Source organism: Syzygium oleosum, unplaced genomic scaffold, assembly GCF_021117445.2.
Source record: "Syzygium oleosum isolate NSW1041296 unplaced genomic scaffold, Sole_v2.1 Sole_v2.05, whole genome shotgun sequence".
Lineage (NCBI taxonomy): Eukaryota > Viridiplantae > Streptophyta > Magnoliopsida > Myrtales > Myrtaceae > Syzygium > Syzygium oleosum.
The window spans coordinates 13577103-13595740 of NW_026607489.1; the positions used below are offsets into that span (position 1 = coordinate 13577103).

At 42.6% G+C, this 18638-nt stretch overlaps 2 protein-coding genes across 3 annotated transcripts; one reads left to right on the forward strand and one right to left on the reverse strand.

Annotated features, from left to right (window-relative positions):
• Positions 1 to 1044: 1044 nt before the first annotated feature.
• LOC115663332 (polyadenylate-binding protein-interacting protein 9-like) lies at positions 1045 to 6818 on the forward strand. 2 transcript variants are annotated; one of them, XM_030585342.2, is made up of 10 exons: positions 1045 to 1854; positions 2847 to 2957; positions 3066 to 3110; positions 4094 to 4166; positions 4267 to 4379; positions 4607 to 4666; positions 4849 to 4896; positions 5009 to 5077; positions 6346 to 6407; positions 6496 to 6818. In XM_030585342.2, exons 1-10 carry the CDS (start codon positions 1558 to 1560, stop codon positions 6551 to 6553), a joined length of 936 nt encoding a protein of 311 aa, XP_030441202.1. In that variant the 5' UTR covers positions 1045 to 1557; the 3' UTR covers positions 6554 to 6818. The 2 variants fall into 2 exon arrangements, with proteins under 2 accessions (XP_030441202.1, XP_030441203.1); XM_030585343.2 differs by lacking the exons at positions 6346 to 6407; positions 6496 to 6818 and adding an exon at positions 6257 to 6293.
• A 475-nt stretch (positions 6819 to 7293) lies between these two features.
• LOC115663331 (agamous-like MADS-box protein AGL62) lies at positions 7294 to 8982 on the reverse strand. The gene has a single exon (XM_030585341.2). The coding sequence runs from the start codon at positions 8136 to 8138 to the stop codon at positions 7455 to 7457; it is 684 nt and encodes a 227-aa protein (XP_030441201.1). The 5' UTR covers positions 8139 to 8982; the 3' UTR covers positions 7294 to 7454.
• Positions 8983 to 18638: the final 9656 nt, after the last annotated feature.

Genomic DNA, 18638 nt, shown 5'->3' on the forward strand with positions numbered 1-18638 from the left:
GTTTACACTGAGACATACATTCTCCATATGTAGCTTTTATAGTATAACGTTCCATATATCATCTAACGACTATAGTTCGTTTTAGAGAATAAATAATGAAAGTTACTAATTTGTAGATTATTCACATAATTTGTCAAAATTTTCTCGAACTACGTTCTCGATAATTCATCAAGCATATTAGCTCTTCGTAAGGGACCTCCATCTAGTTTTATAATACATGACAATCTAGTCAATGGTGAATCTCATAAAATGATATCTGTGCATATAAAGTATTCCAAAATAAATTAAACATATTTCCGGTTGATGCTCAAATAGTAACCGATGCAACCATTAACTCTCAGTCGATTATAAAAACTAGAAGTCGAGAGTTTAATTACTCATACTTTCCTTTCGTTCCATTTATGCGTTCCGCCATACCTTCCGATAGCGCATGATGAGATCCATGCTTAAGAAATTCATCCTTATGTCGGCATATAGTGAGAATCCACATTCGGTAAGAAAGCATTAAGACATATTCAATGAAAATGCATTCCACCCTATACTTTAATAGCTTAATGAAACTTTTGGAGTAAAGGGTCCCGTATCTGATTTCGAGTCTTCTTCATCACGTTATTTTTCCGACCAAAAAAGTTTCATTTATATACGACGAGATTTAATTTTTTTTCACTTTTCATGATCTAACATCACGTGCACGAACTCTACCGACTGAACAGAACCATAACTTAACCTCGGGAGACTAATTGCAATTAGAAGGGGGGGAAAAACACCCCCCCACCCAAAAAAATAATAATAATAATAATAATAATGAGTTGAGAATAAAATAGGGAAAATGAAAATGAAATTATAAAAGGGAAAAGGAGAAAAGAAAGGGGGAGAGGAGAGAGAAAATCCCAACAAACTCCCCCGGGAATTGCAGTTACGAGGGCGACATTATCAAAATTTCGCAGAAAGTAACAAAAGCCGATGCTTAAGTCATCTTACGTTAGACTCTGTTTTTGCCATTTTTAACGTCCCCTCACTCACTTCAATACTCTCTCTCTCTCACTCTCTGTGCAACGAAACCAGAGAAAAGAAGGGTAGAGAAAAAAGCCAAAGCCGAAGCCCACCTGTTCTTCTTCAACGCTTCTCTCTCTCTCTTGATCATCCACCCAAAACCCTATTTCTCGCACACTGCGCGCAGAGTCACAGGCACACGAACACGCACACACGAATACACTTCACTGCTCCCTCCTCAGCTCAGCTTTCTGTTTTTCTCTCGCTCGGCATTTCTGGGTTTCCCATCTTTCCCATCCCCGGCTTCGTTTCTTTAAATGGGCACTTGAATTTCATTCCTTTTCTGGATATAATTCCGACCCAGTATCATTAACATTACCGATTGCTCAAATTCCGAGCTTTTGCGAGAAGATAAGGAAAAAAAGAAAAGGCCGGTTGTTCTTGTAATCTCCTCGTACATTGTCCAAGTTTTTCCCTTTATTGGTTCGTTAAAGAAAAAAAAAAGGAGGGGAGGAGGAAGGAAGATCAAGAGAGCGCTCGTGGGTTTTTTGTGGGTCTGATTCTATGGCTGCGGTTGCTGAGATTTCCAATGAAGCAGCGGTTGCTAATAAGAGGTTGGATTCGAAACCGAATTCGAAGCCGGAATCGGAATTCACCATGCAGAATTTGGTCGATATGTTCACAAAGTTGAACCCTTTGGCTAAGGAGTTTATCCCTTCGTATTACTCCCAAGCTCTTGATCATCAGCATCAGCAGCAGCAGCCGCACCTTCATTTCCAGCAGAATGGCAGCTTCCTGATCAGCGATTTCCCAGCTGCCGAGAAGAATATCTCCGAGAACAACTTGGCGAATAATAGGAGGGTATTGATCTTTTCGGTCTGATCTTGCAAATTCTCTATTGGTATTGGATTGTTTTGGTTTGCTAGGAGTTTCAGTTCATGTTGGATGTACATTATTTGGACTGGGTTTTTTTCTTTTTGATTGAACGACTGGGTTTGAGCAGCTGGAAAATGAGTCTCCCAGTGTTTCATTTTGATCTTTGGCGTGAATGTTGTCAGCTTGATGCGTCCAGCTGGATATTGGGAATTTGGTTTCGATTATACTATATATAGCGATTGCTTATTCAATGAATTCGTGTTGGAAGATTTACAGTGATTTGGGAGACAATCCCACTGGAAATTAAGATGTATCCTCTAAACGTAAATGCTTGGTGGCAAGGTCAACGACAACACCGCAGACTTCGCATATGATCCTGGATTGTTTGTTCTAATTACTTGCCATTGATCAACCCCGACTGTCACATGTTTGTGATCTGGTCTGTATAATAATAGCTTCTCTGTGTGGTCTGATAACCATTCTTTCGTCCAGAAATTCGCGGTTTTTTTCAAGTCGAGTTTTGGTCCCCGTTATTTGTGCCGACAAATTTGGAGGTTATTCTTCATATTGATTATTTGAGCCCTTTTGATATGTTGAGCATGAGAATGTAGCAGTCATTTCTGCAGTTTGCTGGTCAATTAAGGACATTGTCGTCTAGAAACTCATGGTCGTGGTGTATGAATTGAATTCTCTGTAATTGTCAATCTCTGCATGCATAATTATTGGTTTAACTGTCGTTCATATATGTTTTTCTGCTTCGAGCGCCTGCAACATTCTTTGGGTTCTGAATTTTGTATATTTGGTCTCTGAAGTTAATATACACTCTTTGTTTTGCGCATCCCGTGGAAGATGATGATGTAAAGGAGCATGTTCTCTGTTATTGTGCAGATTTAGACTATTTATGCCTGTCACGTGCTCTTTGTCTTTATTTCATAGAGACTTCATTCTGAGCTGTGCCCCCTCTTTATTAACTTCAGAGAAGAAATAGCTTCAACCAAGGCAGAAGAAGGTTCAATGGACGGTCTTTTAGAGCTCAAAGGGAAGATAGTGTCAGACGGACGGTATACGTTTCTGACATCGATCAGCATGTGAGAGACACCACTATACCCTTGATGCAAATGTGTCCTTCATATCGTGTGTAGAGTTTTAGTCCAACTTAACTTGATCCTTAATATGAAAAATTCACTTTGAATTAGGTCACTGAAGAGCAGCTGGCTACCCTATTTAGTAATTGCGGACAAGTAAGTTCACTGAGTAGCATTATGCATTGTATTAATATTCTGATACATTTACTTGATACGCTGCTTTATCAGTTTTAAACAGGTTGTGGTTCCTTCAAAAGGGATTGGTGTAATGTAGGAAAGCGTTAATGTCTCTTAATTATCGGTTCCTGATGTTAAAAATCGGTTTGCATCACCCTGAGGCTTGGTTGAACTGAAGCTTTATACCTGCAAAAAGTCACAAGTAGTTTTATGCTGCCTTGCGCTTTACTTTTTGTTCTATGATTGACTGAACCGTTCTGCCATTGCTTCCCAAACTGCACTTTTTGCCGTGTTCTGTTCCCTGTCATCCATCCCAGGAGCCCATTCTCAAACAGATTGTCTCGGTCTAGTACTGCCCAAGATGAGATAGTAACCTGCATTTGGAAGAATTTGTAGGAGGTGAAGAAAGAAGAGATGGAGATAGTAATTTTCCTCCTGTTTGTTTGGAAGGGTACACAGTGGAGGTGAAGAAATTGTGATGAATTCAACTTTTGTTTGTTTGGAAAAGAATAATTGAGAGGATAGTAAATGACACTTCTCCCCTTTAAAGGTGGAATGTAAAAACTATGTCACAGATGCACTTTAATTCTTGCCAAAATAAAAGATATGGTCCAACTAACAGTAGAAGAAAAAATCATCTTCAGGTTCCAGATTTTCACTTTTTCTGGGCCACTCCCATTTTCAGATATCATTACTTGAGAATGGGGCTGACGGTTCATGGCCATAAGTGATAATTTATGCATCATGTGCGGGATTTTGGTACTCCATTCAGTGTGCATTTCTCTTCACTTTCATCCTGAAATCGGGATGACTAAGATAAGGGGGGGTTTCAACTGGGCTTCCAAACAGAGAAAAATTACTTTCCCTTCTCATTTCCTTTCCATCAGTTCCACCGTTTCCAAACGCAGCACAAAGATGTCATTGCAGCATATTAACTGGATTTCTCTATTTTTTCTTTGAAGGTTCTTGATTGCCGAATTTGTGGCGATCCACATTCAGTTCTTCGATTTGCCTTTGTTGAATTTGCGGATGAATGTAAGATTTCCATTTTGGCTGGCTAATTAACCTCATATTTATGTGGGCATGAAAGTATTGGGATGCTCATGTACCATCGTTCCTTGGAATGTGTTGACAGATGATGCAAGAGCAGCTTTGAACCTCGGTGGGACAATGTTAGGATACTATCCAGTGAGGGTTTTACCATCAAAGACAGCTATACTTCCTGTAAATCCAAATTATCTCCCAAGGGTATGAAAAGCGAATGCTGCCCTTTAAGTGTTATGGTCGTGGCACAATGTTCCACTACTTTTTGCCTCCTTTTACACTCTGTTCTAGTACATGGCCATATGATGCTAAAGAAGGACTCTGGATCATGCATGTTTGTGCTTAATATCCACACGTACCGTAGATGCTTAAAGAACTTTCGAAGTACTTACCTATTGGGCTCTTTCATACAAACTTTTGTTTTAACGCAGTCAGAGGATGAACGAGAAATGTGTACAAGGACAGTTTATTGCACAAATATTGATAAAAAGGTAAAAAGTAAATTTCGTCCTTTCAGTTAAATTTCCGAGTTTGCTGTTTCTTTCCCAAGGTCCTTGCCATATGCTACATGTCCTCATCTGATGGCTAACTTGCTTACTGATTGACCATATCGCAGTGTTCTTGCTTGCGCCAGCTTGATATGTTTGGTTTATGTTCCATTTTTCTACCGCAGGTTTCTCAAGCTGAAGTCAAAAATTTCTTCGAAGTAGCCTGTGGTGAGGTCAGGCCAGGCCAACTCTCTCTCTCTCTCTCTCTCTCTCTCTCTCATGCACACGCAATCTATGTTGGACTATCATTTTCCGTAGACTATCCAAAAACTAATTTCTCTGTAGGTCACTCGCTTGAGGCTTCTAGGGGACCATGTGCACTCTACTCGCATTGCTTTTGTTGAATTTGCTAGGGTAAGTCTGTTTTTGCTTCCTGAGATTGCAGAGTGGGACATCATCATTTTATTGATGTATTTGTACCTGATTATGTTCCCTAGATTCTTGCCTTGCAAAATCTAGAGACATAGTCTGAATCTGATGGTCCCTTAAAGCAAGAACTACAGTGTTGGTAATTTATTCCCAAAGAAGGGATGTCCTTTTATATGCACTAAATGTAACTCGGCGTGTCCATGAATTTTGTTTTTAGTGTTTTCTGAGCGTATTTCATCTATGTCGTCCTCACATTTTTCTTGCTAGAGATAAAATTTTGAGCATGCCAAATAGACATGTGCAACCTGGCCTTGATTATGAATGGTCAAAATTGATTCAAAGCATAAAAGTATTCTCTCTTTTGTTATGTTAAGTGCCTTGTGAAGAACAATAAATCGAATGAAATCAAATGCATGGAGCTCATATCAGGATTGAATTTCCTCTCTTCATTTTCTGCCTTGTTTGTTGGGAGCAGCCTTATAAGCTGGAAGCTTTCTGCATCTCCAAACTAGTGAAAATAGAAACCTTTTTCATACACAAGGTCCTTTCCCTTTAGAAACTAATTCTGAAGGACCGATAGAAGAAAAGGAAAGAAAGAACAAACTGGAAGTTCAAAAAGTACACATGTTTCAGAGTTTCAGTAAATCCTGAGGGCCAGGTCGAATGTAAATAAGTTTTTGCTTGCCAACTGAACTGAATTTCGTTTTTGCGTTTGAGGAAAAAGATAGATGGAACATAGAAGATTAAATAATCACAGTGAAATGGTACGAGGAGAAGAGATCTGTGATTATTTCTCTGTGATTATCTATTGTTGCTATATTACATGCCTGCATGTAATTATCCCTGCACATTAAATCAAATTATCTCTTTTTCTTGTTTGGCTTTAAATCTGCATAAGACATTACAGCAAACGGATTGACGCACTTTGCATAGTGGCGTGCTTTTGCATGTGCCTGGAATTTCCTTTTGGCACTGGCTTCATAACACAATACAAGGATACCTTACTATGTTGTCTTTCTTAAATAAATCTTCCTAGTCATAAATGTAAAATGCATTGCTATTTTCTTTGGATCAGGTCATAAATGTAAACTAGTTGATCCTGTGCTTTGGACTCGTTCGTGCTTAGTTCTTTACTGTATGAATTTGGTGCATCTATTCATGCAGATGAGAGAGCATGCTCTTGCTTTGACCTTATTCTGATGATTTCCCCAAAACAAAAAAGAGAAGTGATTCGAAGTTGTTTCTGTGGGCAGGCTGAAAGTGCCATTGTTGCTTTAAATTGCAGTGGAATGGTCTTGGGATCTCAGCCCATCAGGTGGATCTTTAACTACGAGCAATTGCAAATTTTTACCTTTTAAGACCATGACTAAGCTTTTTTTTTCATATAATATCTTCAATTGTAGGGTAAGTCCTTCAAAGACACCAGTGAGGCCGCGGGTTACTCGCCCACCAATGAGTTGATATTGAGTGGAGCTTTGAGGAGTCTGCGTCAAATTTGGCTACTGAACAGTTGAGAGGAACTTTGTTGGGACAAAGAGGTTGTTGAACTTTGAATTTTCCTCTTTTTCATTATTCTCATCTTGATCTGTCGCAGCTGCAACATTTTCTGTGACCGAAAATGCCTTGACCCCCTCTCAGTTTCACTTTTTGGAGGACCGATCTCAATCTTTGAGGTTCTTTAACCTATTTAATCATTAATCACTATCGTATGATGATTTCGTTTCAACTGCATCAGTGGTGACACGAAGCAAATCCTTGCCCATGCTTTAGCAAAGACTCGTCCTTGTGCAGGAGCCCTTGAAGTTGCCATATTGAGCTGTCACTAGTTGTTAGTATAATGTCACAGCACGAGTGAGAACTGATAGGAGAGTTTGCTGCCGAGACAATCGAGAAAAAGGGGGTGTTCTGGAACTTGAGATCACGGCACGCTCTGGCTGGTTTTTATTATGAGTTCTAGTTTCGCAGCCTTTAGGATACGTTCTCTTTTGTTCTCAAGAAGGGTGGTTGCTTTTGCAGGCTCTGTCGGTAACTTAATGTGAGCCTGCATGAGAATCAGTATGCATTAGACCACTTTCATGTTCCCACACGAGAAAACAACACTAGGATCATGTTGGGGCACTGATAAGTTGCAATGCCACATGTGAAAAGATTTGTCACGTCTTGGGTGATATTTTTTCATGCATAGGTCAGGACACACTAGATAATCAATTCACCGATGTTGAAATTCGATCTAGTAATAGAAAATCATAGGTAGATGGGGGCTTGTCTATGGTATACCTTTAAGATTTGGTATCTGGAGTGGGGGGCGTTAAAGGCTACGTCTGCGCTATGATGAGCAAAGATGATGCTGTCATAGTTTACATTAGAATTGTCCCCTAGAATTGTTCCCTAAGGGCAAGGGCCAAGAACTAGATGGATCTTGCGCGAACCATCTGTCGCCCGTCGCCGCATCGTGTTGCAACACAAGTGCAGAGTCTTGGCTTTGTGCTGGATCAAGCTTCGTCAATACGCTCCCGGTAAGCTTCTCCAAGGACTTGTGGAAATACTCAAGCTCTTCTAACTCCAAATGTTCGATTGGCTCCTCCCACCAAAACCCTCCATTCTCAGCTCTTCCACTTCCTTGCATCTGCTTTAGATCCGCCTTCTCTTTCTCTAGCTGCTTCATCGCTTCCAAATAACGCTGTTTCGACTCGTGCGTACTCTGCAAGTAGGCATTGTCGCCGCTGCCGCTACCACCTTCTCCTTCTCTTCCTCGACCGCCACTGTCACCGCTGCCAGTGGGATCCACACCGGCAGCTCCATCAAGGTAGCCTTCGAGGATTCTGTCGACTTCCGGATGCCCGAAGCAAAAGGCCTTCTTGCCCTCCGAAAATGTTATTATGACTACTTGCGCCCCGCACAGAATACAGAGCTCAGCGCCCTTTTCGAACAAACCCGTGCGGCGTTTGGTGAAGGTGACGCGGCGGTCGTCGACGTTCTCCCTCTTCTTGATTTCAATCTTTTGTCGGCCCTTTGTCGCCTTCTTGGAGTTGTTTCTTGAAGCCATCTTTAACCTTCAAGTGATCAATCCAAAGGGAGAAGCTACACAATACTAGGTTCAGAAGGGGCTTGTGATCTTATTTATCCGGGTACATTGGCTTTGACTTGATTTGGTCGAATGGCCAATATGAGTCGTTGGCCAAAGATATGGAATTATCAGCTGCACTCACAGATTAATATGTTGCCAATTTCGGGTCAAACCCACCTCTTTGGATCGTGTCTCACATGGAAATCTATGGAATATGAATATTGCATTCTTGATCACCTTTTGGATATTCAGCGGATTGTTTATCCACTTCCGGTTGGCCAAGTAGTGATTCTATAATCTTGTCTGAAGAGGAATCTGCTCGCTTTTGCCCCCTAATCACCTAAGCTTCCAATGTCTACTAGTAATCAGAATTCAATGGCATATAAAAATTTGGTCACGCCTCTACAAACCACCTCTGCAATGGTCGCGACCACCCACGGTGGTTGCGATTCCACGACGACCACCTCGTCCACTGTCTCGATGGTCGCTCGAGAGGATGGGACAGATCTGCTCAATCCATCCATTGCTCAGAGAGAGAGAGAAGGGGGATGTCCATGAGTCTCTCGCAGAAATCTAAATCTAGTCGTTACAGCGATCATTGAGCAACTCAATCACTTCGAGTTCAAGAGAGTACTTCCTCTCCGGCAACCTCTTCTTTCGACCACCGTGCCCACGAATTCTTTGCAAAACATTTTCCTTTATACATTGGCATAGGGTTTGATGAAATGATCTGCAAGAGCAAGATATCTACTACAAAATCAGAGGTAAGGGCTTGAAAAGAAAACCTAAGAGAAACTATCCAGAGATCAATTGGCTTCTCTGTACTCTATAAACAATGTTCTCTTTATTGTATTAAGAAAACTATTGACGTGCATTTCGGGAGTACTTGTTGAGCAAGCGTATTTTATTTGGAATAATTCAATTTTCAAAACGGGAACGGTGCATAACACGAAAGCGACCCATAGAATTTCTTTAATCGATTGTTTAGTAAGCACGCAGGCATTGACAAAATCCTTATTCTAATTGCCGTGCACCATTTTTATGAGAATGCATAAGCAGTCTTTTGTCTTCTGTGCGTTCGGCGCTGCATATTTTGACTCTGCTCCCTTCTCAAACTCGAATTACAAGCGGAATTGTCGTCCCAGTTCTCTTTCCTTCTGGGAAAGAGCCAATTTGGTAATCTTTTTCATTAGAGATTTCCTTTCGCATTCTCAATTTTGACTTTGCTAACCCCAGATACGACTTTCCTTAATTCAGAAGATCTCTTCGGGTGCGTTTGGTAACCATTATGTTCCCGAAAATAATTTCTGCTCAGAAATGATTTTTTTTATTCTATTCCAGGAAACAATTTCTAAGTATTTGAAGGCGTTTGGTAGCTGCCCAAAATTTCAATTCCTGGAATAGAAAAAGAACAGAAATGTGTTTGGTAATTGCACAAATTTTCTTTTTATTAATAATATTTTGAATTTTTTAATATTTCTTTCTATCTTTTTTTTTCCTTTTTTTTTTCTTCTTCCCCTTCCTTGGCGCATGGCCAGGTCGCCAGTGCCAGCGACTGGCCACAGGCTAGGGCAGGCTAGGGCCGGCGAGGGCGGCTCATGGCTTGGGCGAGGGCCGCTCTCACCCTCGCCCTCGCCGGCCACAAGCTAGGAAAAATGAAGAAGAACAACCAAGAAGAAGAAAAAAAAATTTATTTTCCATTTTTTATTCTTGTTTCCAGAACGAAGAAGCAACTTTTTTTTTATTCTGTTCCAAAACTAATTCTGGAAATAAATTTGTACCCGGGAACAAAAAATTTACCAAACGAATTTCTATTCTTTTTTTATTCTCGAGAATAAAAGAATAAAATCAATCGTTATTTGACAAGTTATTAAATGCACCCTCAGAAAAGCATGGATATTGTACGTCACCGTTTTCTTGAAATTTCAAAATTCCCTGCCAAAAAAATACGCATGTATGCATGTGTGTGGTGAGAATTCCCTTTTCTTTGCTCATCTCGTCTTGTTGGGCGCCGTACTATTTGCTTGTTCGTACACACAGATTTTTTGGGCCCAAAAAAGGTATTGAGAAAAAAAAATGTCACATTGAATATTTGAGCTGAAGTAAATAATTGATAATAATATTTAATTAGCCCGTATATAACTACGCGATTTGAACTTTTAAGTGAAGCTAAATCTAATAAGACTTGTTAATGGGCTCAACATGTGGATTCACTATGCTATTTTAAAGTTGTATCAAACCGGATCCATAAAAACAAATCGAAACGGATTAACCAGCCGTCATAAAAAAAACCATTTCAAAAACTGATACCCTTGTTGAATCGGTTGGCCTAGTCCAACTTTCAAATTTTTCATGGTAAAAAAAAAAAATCATGTAAAATTTAAAGGTGTGATATCAGGTAATGCACCAGCGTATTATCGACCACTACATCAAATGAATCATTGTCAATAGGGAAAAATATATTAGGGAAAATGTCAAATAAGGATATGAAGTGTCCTGATTTTCTCAAAAAATAGTTTAAAGTAAACATTATTTTGGCCTAATTCCAAAAAAAACCCTCAACTTTACACTTTGTCCCAATTATATCCCGAACTTTTTTGTCTCAAGAAAAACCTCAAACTTTTATCCGAATCCCAAATCTGCCCTCCCGTTATAAATCCGTCCAATTAACGTCAAAAAAAAAAAAAAGAGAGAGAGAGAACCGGCAGCTGCGGCGGTGGCCAAGCCTTCGCCGGTGGCCGCCGCCACAGCCGCCGGGAAGGAGCAGCGGCCCTCGCCGGCCCCGGGCGAGTCGTCGGCGAGGGCGTGCAACCCCCGATCTGTGGCGAGGGTCGCACCCTCCCCGGATCGAGGGCCGCATGCCCTCGCCGGCGACTCGCCCGGCTCGCAGGGTCGCCGGCCCGGAAGGCCCGGGCGAGAGCCGACGACTTGGCGAGTCACCGCAAGGGCGTGCGCCCTCGATCCGGGGCAGAGTCGCGCCCTCCCCACGATCGGGCCGCACGCCTCGCGGCGACTCGCCTGGGTCGCGAGGGTCGCCGGCCCGGAAGGCCTAGGCGAGGGCGGCGACCCTCGCCGGCCCGAGTGAATCGCCGCGAGGCGTGTAGCCCCGATCTCGGGGCGAGGGTCGCGCCCTCCCCGGACGGGGCCGCACGCCCTCGCGGCGACTCGCCCGGGGCCGGCGAGGCTCGCCGGCCTTCGGGAAGGCCCAGGCGAGGGCCGTCGCTCCTTCTCGGCGGCGGCCACCGGCGAAGCCTTGGCCACCGCCGCGGCTGCCGGTTCTCTTTTTTTTTTTTTTCTGACGTTAATTGGACGGATTTATAACGGGAGGGCAGATTTGGGACTCGGATAAAAGTTTGAGGTTTTTCTTGAGATAAAAAAAAGTTCAAGATATAATTGGGACAAAGTGTAAAGTTGAGGGCTTTTTTTGGAATTAGGCCCATTATTTTAAATAAGAACTTGTAATGGCCTTGAGGGTTTCAAATAAGGACCTCGCTTCGCCGGCCAATCAAAAACTTTGTTGTCCAAAGACAATATATTTTTTAATTTTTCTCTCTTCTTCACTGTTAATCTTCTTCTTCCTCTAACAAGATAACAGGGAAAAGCGGTGGCCATAGTGGCCAAAGTCGCACGCAAGAACAGCCAACTCAAGGACGCAGCAATAACTGGTGCCGAAGACTTGACCATGGAGGAGAGGGACCGGCCGGTGGCAAGGATGCAGTAGTACCTGGCGGCGAAGGCCAGGCCATGGCGTGGCCGATGCTGCCCGATGAGCACACGCTGATGAGGACAACATGCTGCCTCCGGTCGTCGCTCCTCGTAATCGGAGTTGAGAAATTAGTATTGCAGCAAAGGATTCGTGTGGAAATTGGACGAATCAGTTTGATTGATCAAAAAAGGGGCCAACATGTGCGTCTGCCATTCGTTGTCTTCGTTTTCGTGTCTTCTGTCAGCGACCCGCTTCACCATACTTGGTGACACTCTCACGCACGGCGGCACTCAACGGAATCGCCAAACTTGCCTTGAATAACCTCAGATCTTATTCCGCGTTGTTTTCACAACGTTGAACTGCAATCCAAGGTAGACTAGGTTGGTTGTTGGGAGTTGAGAATGCGCCACCATGACCAACTTTCAAGCTGGACGTGAGCTTTCAGGAGGCACGGCGAGCCCGACACCCGTTGGTGGGAGGGTCATACTACAATTCGAAGCCATGGAGAAGATCTAGCCATAGTGGACCATAAGCAATGAAACGCACCACGTCCTCGGCTTCTGGTTAGATTCGCAATCGCTTTACTAGATCATGCATCGCTACGCCTTAATTTGGAATCGTGGGTTCTCTCTCTCCCTGCACTTGAGCTCATCATCTAGAGGTCACGCTGCCTCGCGTCCTGCTTTGCCGGATGGTTGGGTACCTCCGCACGACCTTATCGGGAAACACTCTCTCCGAGCTCACTCTGCCTCATGGCCTTCGCATTGTGCAACACTGTGCCTTTGGAATCCTTCGACGAAGTAGAATATGAACACGGCGAATATGTGGCTCTTCCCTGTTCATCATGCTAGACGAAGAAGAAAATGAGCAGGAAAGAATCCAAAGGAAAATTTTTAAAAATTTATCTTTGGACGAAAATGCCTTTAACTGATTAAATAATTTATCTTTGGACGAAAATGTCTTTGACCAGTCGGAAAATTGGCCGGCCGATAATGTCAGACCTTATCTGAGACTGTCATGACCACTTCAAGTTTTTATTTCAAATAAAATTCATTTTGGATCATCCTTCGAGAAAATAAAGGTACTTCAAATCCTATTTCAAATTTTCCTAAAATATTACGTGGTCCATACAAACATTTGATCGATTCGTCTTATCGGTGCATGACGAATAAAAAGCGATATCATGGAAATGACATTCAAAACCAACTTCGTAGTTGCTTTAAAATCAAAAGCACGTGCCATTGTTCCTAAAAGCTATCCACATCAGGCCAGAGCAGCTCACTTTCTCAGTAACTTCCCCACATCTCAACTTGATGCGTCTGAGAAATCAAGGTTTTCTGACCAAAAAAAAAAAAGAAATCAAGGTTTTTTCACCATCTTTCTAGATTTGTACCGCCGTACCGGACCAATCATCAAGTAAAATCAATTTATAAAACATGGGAGAATGATGACCCTTTGAAAAGAACGACTTGCATTGACTTTTTCCCCAAATCGCGGAGTAGCTCCTCAATCCACACACGCACACACAACAGAGACAAATACAGCTCGCTTGCGGCGCAAGGGCTTGTGATGTACGGCGGTTGATCCTAGAAAACCCCCTTTTGGAACGACGTAACCGAACCCGAAAGGAACGTGGACATGTCGTAGGTTGTCCAGAAATCTTGAAAAACCTGTAATTTCGTGTCTGGTTCAGGAGGGTGGAGGACAAATCAAAACCCTCGAAGCTGCGTGCTTTGACTTTGACCGAACCAAACACATGTTACAGAGAACAAATAACAATGTCAACTTGGTCGTTTTAGACTGCTTGAATCTCTGTACTCGTTACGTGGTCGATTACGGTCAATCACAAGCAACGTCCAATCAACCGTCAATACCCGCTGTCCGTACGAACTTTCATGCATCGTCTGATCTAATCTTCTCTATCTCTCTATCTTCGACTATATATAGGAGCTCACCGCCGTTGGATTGCTTCAGTACCAATTCTTTCTTTTATCTTTGTACAGACACTCGTCTTTTGGGCTGACAGCATCTTGAAAACAATCATCTTTAGCGACGGAAGCGAAAATCCCATGACAGAGCAGAAAGGCAAGGAGGGAATAAAGGTTGTGATCATCAACACGCAGTACGTCCAGACCGACCCCAAGAGCTTCAAGTCGGTTGTGCAGCAGTTGACCGGGAAAGATTCGAAAGTGCCCGGTTCGCCAGACGCCCAGAACTGCACGGCGGGGACGGGAGGAGCTCAATCGGGCGTGGGGGATTGCGGTGGCATGTCGAGGAATCTGTCCTTCAAGTACGACCTGGACAGGATGCTCAAGGAGATGCCGCCCGTGGGTGAGTTCAACGATCTGTGGAGTAATTGATTCGACTTTTGTGTACCACGGTTTATCTATTTCTCGAGATATTGTTTTATTCATTGGGCTAATGTTCGAGGTATATGAATATCAGTTTATAAAATTGATGTACAGAACGATGCAGCAAACCTTAAGTGGGTGTTTTAGCACCCAACCCAACTATTGTTCTGTTGTACAAATTTGTAGATCCATTTCACAAGCCAGTATTTGTATCTTGGACATTATTCTATTCGCGCGTGCCAATACGCACACATGTATTCTTTAAAGTGTGCTGTTATCAATTTTTTGAGGCAGTTTTATACAGATATATATACATATCATTTGCAATAGTTGTTTTCATGCCCCTGGAACTATTAATCTGAGTGAATGCGAGAATCGAGTGAATTCGCCATGTTTACACTTTACTATACTTGATGTTTGGATTCTTTGAATTGTCTAAAGTTGTTTAAAGAAACTGAATTGGCAACAATTCGTGAGAACCACATATATTGCTGGATCTTCAAAGAAAACAGATTTCAGCTCGTTGCATGATGCGCTGCGATTGATTGCGTCCTAACTATTGCATCATCATCCACGCAGAAAAACATCGGACATGTTTTTCTGCCCCGCGCGGTAGCAGAGAATATGAACTCTCGGCGCGAAACAAAGTTTGAGCATCTCATACGGATCCGAGGTTCTAGCCTTTGTTAGTCCGTGTATGCCGTACCATTCTTGTATTCCGAAGGACCCTATAGGTATTGCGATCCCCGAGTCGCTTCTACGAGGATCTTTAGCTCGAGTCTAGTCGAATCAAAAGGGCGAGAAATCGAGACTTGGTGCGATCTGCTGTTTGGAGCAAATGCTGGTCCCAGACCAACAAGCACTGCAAAAGAAGGGTCTGCACCTGCTTCTGCGCGTGGGCCCAATCATCCCGTCGAACAATTTCTTTTACGCATTCGCCGTTGGACCGAAGATTTGTTTGCTCGAAATAAATTTACGGTTTCGTTTATTCCGCGAAAAATAAATAATTTATGTAAAAACGATAACTTATATCACTTGAAATAATTGATCGATGGAAAAATGCTTTCGTTATCGACAATGATTTATGTCTAAATATTTCGTGGACGATAAAAATATGTTCCGTTCGTTTATTTTTTTTTTAAGCAATATAAGCGGTCATTTTTTTGGAAAATGTTTTCCAAATCGTTCCTTTTCTGCAAAAACGAACGAAGCCTTATAGCCGAATTCATTAATTCGCACGTTGATCGCCCGACGGTGAATGTCCAAATTACCTTCTTCTTTTTCCCGCACCGGCAAGGACCCCCGAAAAAAATCCCAAAAAGAGGAGAGGAAAGGATTTTCGGAAAAGAGATGCTACTTATACCGATTTGCTCGCATCACATCGGAGGTGATTAACGGCACCGGTGAGTCGCCCGACGGCCTCTCCCGGATATCTTCACGCGAACCTCCTGTCACGGGTCGCTCCGGATTTATTATTAGGCACGGCCCGACCTTCGGATCCGGCCACACCCGGTCTCTCTCGATCCCGGAACACGGGTACAATGCCGCGCGGGACGAGGGCCGCCGGACCGGCGACGTCCGATTTAAATTACGAAATCGCGGGGAATCTGAATTAATGATACGCTAAACTCGTACTTTGCGCCCTTTTCATTTGTTTATCAACTAATTCGTTCGTGCATGTCCCTTTTTCGGTTGGGCTTTCGACAAGATAATATGGAACAGCAGCTACCAACTTTTGGAATACTCACTCGGTTTGCGGCTAGGCTTGTAAAACGAGCCACGGCGCCACCGAACTCCTCGGTTGGCCCAACCCAACCCAACCCAACCGATTGGGGTCAACCGATCGGCGGCTTCGTACGACGACGTCGCTTTTGCTAATCATTCTGCTGAGATCAGGTTGGATTGTCCTACCTCGGGTCGGGACAAAATGGGAATTGACCATTTTTTTTTTAAAGATTATATATTTATTGTAACTGTGGCTGACACGGGATTAAGGGGAGAAATTGATTAAAAAAATAGGGGGGGGGGGGGGGCCGCGGGGGGGGGGAACAGGAGTCGTGTGATCGAGATCTTGGTCAACAGATTTAACGGCCTGGATGTTGTCGAGCCGAAGCCAGTCCCGTTCGGTGGGGCCCCCCGGTTGTCCCTCGCTTTTTGGAATCGACTCGCCCCCGGGCCCCGCTCCTTCACCCCCCGTCGAGCGTGACGCCCACGCGCGCGCGTCCTCTCGTCCCCCGCTCGATTCCCGCCCAGACCAAAAATTCCGAATGCTTCCAGCCACGTCGCGAGCGAATCTCGAATCGATTGACCGATCAGGGCGTCTTTGCTAATTCTGAATAACTGTGCGTAGACCGAATAACTATAGGTTATATCGAGCATCTTTCTACGGGAAAAGTGCAGAACTCTTGTGATAACGTCCCTAGAGGCGATTTCGGTGGTTGCCCTTCCCTGTCCCTGTGCCGATAAAAAAGAAAATTTCGTCCGACCACATCATTCAACTTAAGTAAACAATTGAGTAATGCCGGCTTTGCTAGCAATTACTACCGATGAGAATGTTTCGCCGCGAGTCTATTATTTGTAATGTGCATCTATCTCGTTAACTTTATAAGAGGTTTCGTCATATGTGACTAAGTCAAAATTCATATACTTAATGGAATCTCATTCAGTGAAGCATTTACAAACTCATCATATAGTGTACAGTAATTGAGAATGCACCGATCTATCTCATTTCTTTCGGGATTTTTTAAGGTAGATAATTAATAATTTTTTTGCAATCGATATTCTTCCTTGTCCACTTTATTAATTTTTATATTAACATTGATTAGAACAAAATTTTTAATATATGGGAAGTACTTTTTTATAGAAATTAAGGGTGTGTTCGTCCCACAGAAAATGAATGATTTGAAAAATATTTTTCTAAAAAATGATCGCTCATATCATTTGGAAAAATAAATATATGAAAAATTTTTTCATCATCCACGAAAATAATTAAGCATAGATTATTATCGATGATGAAAATATTTTTTGTTGATTAATTTTTTTAAACGATATGAATAATTATTTTTTCAAAAATACATTTTAAATCACTCAGTTCTCTCGAAACAAATGTATCTTAAAAGCGATGATCTTTTTTCCATCACCTTCAACTACGCCATAAAATCAAGTGGCGAAGGAGAGAAAACGGAGAAGCCTTGGCCCACAATGTAAATTGCCCCTTTTATATCCTCCACAAGATCTTCAATCACGTGGCTACATGTCGACATGGTCTCGATCAAAACCCACCTTTATAGTCTTTGTCAAGGTTTTGAGCCACAAGAGTGTTTTGTCTCGCTTTCCTATGCCAATTTTGCCATAAGAGATGATTGAAGCGATTGTGCTTTTGTGTTTTTTGGCCATAAAAGATGGTTGGGTCCATCGCTAGAGTAAACTAAACTCTACACATCTCACCGTTTGAGGAGCAAAATGTGAGTTTGAAGTTGATTTTATGACTGGATTCTACCAGTGTCAATCGTCCAAGATCAACATGCAAGCTATTTTTATGTGGACTGTAAACCCGATAAAAGTCTTCTTACAACGTCATTTTTTTTTTTCAAGTTTCTTTCCTTCCTTCTTTCTTTTTTTTTTTTTTCTACATAAGTTCAACAATCTTTGAGAGTTTCAAATGGGCACGACGTGATTACCATTTTACACACGGGTTCAAGCCGTACTAATTAGTTTCTGTAATCTCTAGGCTTATTACGAGAATGGCGAGAAAACAGCCGTAAATACGTGCGTAAAGCGTGTATAAAGGCTAATTACATACGATATAAAGGTGATCGGTTTACGGTTCAGTCCCACCCAGAAACCATAAAATCGAACTAGATGGACCAATTTCTAGTTTCTGGAACCGAAGATCGGACCGCCGGGTCCAATGGAACCGTTTATTGGGATTGCAATATCACCCCCCCAATTAAGCCTCGATTTAGTCCCTCTAACTCCCTAATCAATTTCAAGAAGAGAAAAATGTTCCCAAATCGGCAAGCTCTTTACAATTCATGTACTTTAAAGTTGACTACAGTGCAAAAATTAAAGGATAAACAAGCTATTCGCAAGAAATGAGGCGGAGGACGAGACTTGCCTACTAGTACGAGAGGGTTTTTGAAGCGCTGCTTTTGTTGCAAGAACTCTTCCAAGTCGTCTTCCGTCAACTAAATGGTCTGAGAGTCGAACTTTGGTTGCAAGAACTCTTCCAAGTCGTCTTCCGTCAACTAAATGGTCTGAGAGTCGAACGAGAGGGACAAGCAAGAGAGGCCTGAGCGTCGAGCGAGGTCTAAGGGGCGAGAGGCAATTAACTGACGAGCGAGGCTGAAAGGAGATTAGGGTCCAAGTGATTAGGATTGTGAAAGGGGGCGTGCGTGAGAGAGGAGAGGAAAAGAGCAGAGG

What these genes read in the sequence shown, in the direction of transcription:
- LOC115663331 (XM_030585341.2), bottom strand. Translation starts at nt 8,138, where the DNA reads ATGGCTTCAAGAAACAACTCCAAGAAGGCGACAAAGGGCCGACAAAAG.
- LOC115663332 (XM_030585342.2), top strand. Translation starts at nt 1,558, where the DNA reads ATGGCTGCGGTTGCTGAGATTTCCAATGAAGCAGCGGTTGCTAATAAG. An exon ending in CTTTTGTTGAATTTGCTAGG is followed by an intron (nt 5,078 to 6,345) that starts GTAAGTCTGTTT and finishes TTCTGTGGGCAG; the next exon opens with GCTGAAAGTGCCATTGTTGC. An exon ending in TTGGGATCTCAGCCCATCAG is followed by an intron (nt 6,408 to 6,495) that starts GTGGATCTTTAA and finishes CTTCAATTGTAG; the next exon opens with GGTAAGTCCTTCAAAGACAC.